Source organism: Barbatula barbatula (genome assembly GCF_947034865.1).
Source record: "Barbatula barbatula genome assembly, chromosome: 19".
In the NCBI taxonomy this organism is placed as follows: Eukaryota; Metazoa; Chordata; class Actinopteri; order Cypriniformes; family Nemacheilidae; genus Barbatula; species Barbatula barbatula.
Genome location: NC_136782.1, coordinates 17,977,482 through 17,982,376, shown reverse-complemented (window position 1 = coordinate 17,982,376; position 4,895 = coordinate 17,977,482). Strand labels below are relative to the sequence as shown.

Genomic DNA, 4,895 nt, shown 5'->3' with positions numbered 1-4,895 from the left:
AGACACTATTACCGCAAGTGGGGGTATTTGGAGGCAACTATTTTCTCTTGTTTGGTGGGTGTGTCAAGAATGTCAGCCCAGTCAGCAGCAACGTGTATATAACCCACGTGTTATATTTAAGAGACAGCTCGCACAATGAGTCCAAGTAAAGGATCTTTATACCGCGTGGGTTATACACGTTGCTGCTGAAGGCTGACATTCTTTAACAAAAAGACAGCAGAAAAGAGAGCAAGATTTGTAGTTTCGCGATGAGAAGTTTTGAAGTGCATAAAGAAACATAATGATTGTCAAAGATTTGCATGCAATATTTTATTTTTGTATTACAAAATCATTCGTTTTACTCTCAAACACAGAATTTTGATTGAATAAAAAATACACAAAACTCCAGAAGTAAAGGAAACGTTTTATGGCTCCGGTTAAAGATGGTTAGAAACCCAAGCTTGTCAAGCATTCATTTAGGCTTAATAATTGTCTACACATCGCTAATGTGATGTAATTAAATGTAGATTAAATGCACACGATTAGAACACAGCTCGTTCACTTAATTTAACATTTAAAGGAAAACTATGATTAATCTTATTACCTTATTTCATAATTTTCATAATTAAATGTATAATGCAGTACGGTGCTATTTGTTTTACTATCTCACATACATGTTTTACTAACCCTAAAAGAACATCTTTTATTTTTGATATTGTATAAAATGATGACAGAATTCCCTGTTAAAAATCTTTATTTTTAGATAATATGTAAATGAAATCATTTTTCAAATAAAACTCAGAAACAATCTCAACATGATGTGCTTTATTCTCGACTAATACTTCTGTTGCTTGTATATATATCCCATCACCGAACAAACACGCGTAAAGCGTGATTCGAGCGAGTTAAAAATTGGGAATTTTGGCGGATATTTTCGCGTCGCGTGAACCAATCAGGAGCTTACTCTAGTAGTGCCGTGATTATGACGTAGCGAGCGGAGGTAGAAATCTGAAACAACAACGGAGAACTGCGCCTCCGATGGATGGACCCAGATTTCGTGTCTAAAACCGCTGGGGAAACACGATCCCTATTTAAAATAATGAACTTGTGCGCAGAAGACGCAAAATGTGAATCGCCCTAATATGAATATAAGATCTTTGAATAAAAGCTAAATGTATAAACTCAGCGAAGGAGTTCGGGAGACATTGAAATGAATGGACTTCAGTGCAGTGTTCGGAACTTTTGGTCACTCTGTGACGAGTTACTTCCGCATTCCATTCTTCTAACGGACGTCTATGCGAGTGTCGTAACTCTGTTTTTCAATCCTATTGAAGACTTCAAAATAAAAGTTTGACTCGCACATGCATGACTTAGTGCATGCAAGTTTATAAACACTGAGAATAGTTAAGAAACTCATACAGAAATAAGTAAGCTTTTGAATAAATGAACACTGTATGATATTTTAAAAGTACTACCCTTGTTTAGACGTTAAAACAAATCCAATAGGGCTTGGCACATAGATATGTTTGATTGTTTATTTATTAAAGCTGAGGATGCAAAGGTGATCCAAATAATCTAAACAGGACTTTGAACTAGAGACTCATTGGCAGCACATACACACATAAACTCGCTCGCTCACTCACAGAGTCGGACTCAAATCACTACCTCCATATAAACAACACATCTGAACAGGTAAGTGTTGTGCATTAATGGATACGATTAATGTTATTTTTGCTATAACAAGAATTTTGCACTTAATGCTTTTCGATTAAATCTGGTGAAGAGTGAAAAATGTAGTTTGGTTGTTTTAGATAGTAAAAGGACTTGCGCATTGAATTATCCTGTTTAAGATGAAGACTATGAAGCAGTGGATGAAGGATTGGAGGTATCCAACCTCTCTGCTATGCATCTATGGGTTCTTCAGCACTGTAAAGCCACTAGAACCCTTTCTCATCCCATATTTAGCAGGACCAGACAAGAACTTAACTATAGAACAGGTATATAGTACCACAGTACCAATATAAACTCAAAAATAAGCTACATTTAAGCAGATCAAGGATATTTTCAAAGATATTTTTTAAATATTATACTTGTAATTGATTACAATTTAGTACTTTTCCCTTTCCAAGGTAACCAATCAGATTTTCCCAGTGTGGACATACTCATACCTGGCCGTGCTGGTTCCTGTTTTTCTTCTCACTGATTGGTTACGTTACAAACCTGTGGTGGTCTTCCAGTGCACGGCCCTCTTTGTCACCACGGCGATGTTACTGTGGTTAAAGGGTGTACCAGAGATGCAGGCTGTTCAGTTTACGTACGGATTGGTGACGTCGTGCGACATAGCATACTTCACATACATTTACAGCATGGTGGAGTTGAAGCACTATCTGAAAGCCACCTCATACTGCCGTACGGCCCAACTTCTGGGCTACACCGTAGGCTCAGTGCTGGGTCAGGTGCTGGTGTCTTTTGAACTGCTCTCCTACAAAAGCATTCTTGTAATTACCCTGGTTCTAACCTCCATTGCATGGATCACCTCAATCTTTCTCCCGTTGCCCAAAACAAGTATGTTCTTCCACCAAAGAAGAAGAGATGGAGGAGAGGATGAGGATGAAGTACATGAGGGCAGTGTTGGCACAGTCAGACCCTTGGAACCAGAAGCGCTAGAGACGGCGAAAGGGTCTTTGACGAAGGATGTTACTCAGAACAATGAACAATCCAGTCTTGAGAATCCTCTAGATGATGTCAAAGTGAATGAATCGGCAGAAAAACAGCAGAAAAATCTGGAAGGGTCCAGTGATAACAACAGTACCATAAATTCCCAAAGAGGTAAGATCATTGTTTTTATTACTTTTTAAAATGTGTTTTTTAACCATATGCATAGTGCAAATCATGATGTTGAACTGAATGTAGCAAATATTACGTACGTGGACTAATTTTGCTCGGTCTGATATCTCAGGGGGCTGCGGTGATGTTCTGCTCCGGTTGTGGAAGGATTTTCTGCAGTGTTTCTCTTCTCGTACGTTGCTATACTGGTCGGCGTGGTGGGCACTGGCCACATGCGGCTACAACCAGACGGTGAACTATGTCCAGGCCCTGTGGGAACACGTGGAGCCTTCTAATAACTTCACAGTGTACAATGGAGGAGTGGAGGCCATCTCAAACCTATTTGGTAGGTAAATCAATAGAGAGGTATATATAATTTATATATAGAAACTTATTTTGATGCTGATGCACTCTGTAGGAGCCGCGGCGGCATATGGTGTAGGTTTTTCATCAGCGGATTGGTCTCGCTGGGGGGAGATGGCTTTGGGTGTATTCTCGGCCCTAGAGGGTGGCGCTCTTTTTGCTATGGTCTTCAGTGCCAACATCTGGGTTTGTTACTGTGGTTACATCCTCTTTAAGAGCCTGTACATGCTGCTCATCACTATTGCAATGTAAGTCTCTTTCAAATGAGTACACTATTGTGAAAGGATTTTCAGCCTAATTTGTTACAGCTCTTAATCTTTCTATTGCCCCAAATGTATCCATAAATGTATGATAAAACCTTACATTATCTTATCTAATTGGTGAAATGATTAAGAATTTGAACCCCTGCATGTTGATAAGTTGAAGGTTCATTAAGTTAAAAGTTGCTAGGTGACAAAGTAAAAAATCACATTAAGACAACATATACCATAGTTTTCCGAATGCATTATTGTTCCACAATGCATTACATAGCAAATATTCCCTCCCTCTTCATCAGATTTTAAGTCCTACTTGAATCCACTCTGTCAGGGAATGCGTCTTCGTGATTCTCATTGTTTCAAAGGTTCCAGATAGCAGCTGGATTGAACATGGAGCGGTATGCGCTCGTGTTTGGAGCCAACACGTTCTGTGCTTTAGTGTTTCAGACCATCCTCACTTCAGTGGTGGTGGACAGCAGAGGACTGGGCCTGGATGTGGTCACACAGGTGAGGTTACCTAAAACCCTTGTACAGGAATGTCACTGGTTTTGAAGTTTAGTATCTGTGATATGCTGGAGATAAACAATGAAAAAAACGTACCTTTGTAACACAATCATCTTTATAGTAATGGAATTACAGTGGAAGACTATGGAGCATTGCAGTTATGAGGATTTAAAAGCATAAATGTTTGAAAGATTATTTTTCTTCAACAATTTCTTCATTCAAGCACTTTTTACAAAACAAACTTAATGTAATTTTATTAAAAATAAGATGCTTGTTTCAAAATGCTTAGATATTTGAGATAGATACACAGAACACAATAGAAGATATTTTGAAGAATGTTGTTAACAGCCCCCCATGTGCCACTGTAAAAAAAACTACTTGTAAGTCGCTTTGGATAAAAGCGTCTGCCAAATGAATAAATGTAAATGTCTTACCAACATTCTTCAAAATATCTTCTTTTGTGTTGTGCGGATGAAAGTCATGCAGGTTTGAAATGCCAAGAGGGAGTGTAAATGACAGAATTTTCATTTTGAAGGTGAACTACTTTAAAATCCATTTCAATATTAGACACATCAGGAAATAGTAAAACCGTGTTTGTTTTTGTTTTACAGTTCATCATCTACGGTACATATTTTAGCATTATTGCAGTTGTTTTCTTTGCCAGAGGATTGTATACATCATTGCGCCAAAAATCCAAAAAGAAAAAACAGAGAGCGAATCCAGAGGTTGATGCACAAATCAAAGGAACAAAACTATGAACAAATATCAGTATGTAAATATTCTATAACAAAAGTGAGTCTGATCTCAAACTGATTACTGTACGAAAGAAAAACACAAAACCCCTTTTTTAGGTAAAATTCATTTTAATATATATTGTATATATATATTTATTTATTTATATATATACACACATTGACTTCGACTTCTGTAACATAAGTGGTCTGACTCTCCTGTCCAGGTGAGAGG

At 37.8% G+C, this 4,895-nt stretch overlaps 1 protein-coding gene across 2 annotated transcripts; it reads left to right on the top strand.

Annotated features, from left to right (window-relative positions):
* The first annotated feature begins 1,346 nt into the window (after window positions 1–1,346).
* Window positions 1,347–4,822, top strand: slc19a3a (solute carrier family 19 member 3a). 2 transcript variants are annotated; one of them, XM_079482013.1, is made up of 7 exons: window positions 1,347–1,671; window positions 1,791–1,976; window positions 2,109–2,808; window positions 2,939–3,151; window positions 3,224–3,416; window positions 3,791–3,932; window positions 4,541–4,822. In XM_079482013.1, the coding sequence occupies exons 2-7, from the start codon at window positions 1,830–1,832 to the stop codon at window positions 4,685–4,687; spliced, it is 1,542 nt and encodes a 513-aa protein (XP_079338139.1). In that variant the 5' UTR covers window positions 1,347–1,671; window positions 1,791–1,829; the 3' UTR covers window positions 4,688–4,822. The 2 variants fall into 2 exon arrangements, with proteins under 2 accessions (XP_079338139.1, XP_079338140.1); XM_079482014.1 differs by having other exon boundaries at window positions 1,352–1,671; window positions 1,830–1,976.
* The last annotated feature ends 73 nt before the right edge of the window (window positions 4,823–4,895 follow it).

Bases quoted from the DNA above. Each gene is read 5' to 3' on its own strand.
- slc19a3a (XM_079482013.1), top strand. From the start codon at position 1,830: ATGAAGACTATGAAGCAGTGGATGAAGGATTGGAGGTATCCAACCTCT. The intron at 1,977-2,108 runs GTATATAGTACC...TCCCTTTCCAAG, and splicing joins AGAACTTAACTATAGAACAG to GTAACCAATCAGATTTTCCC. The intron at 3,417-3,790 runs GTAAGTCTCTTT...ATTGTTTCAAAG, and splicing joins CTGCTCATCACTATTGCAAT to GTTCCAGATAGCAGCTGGAT.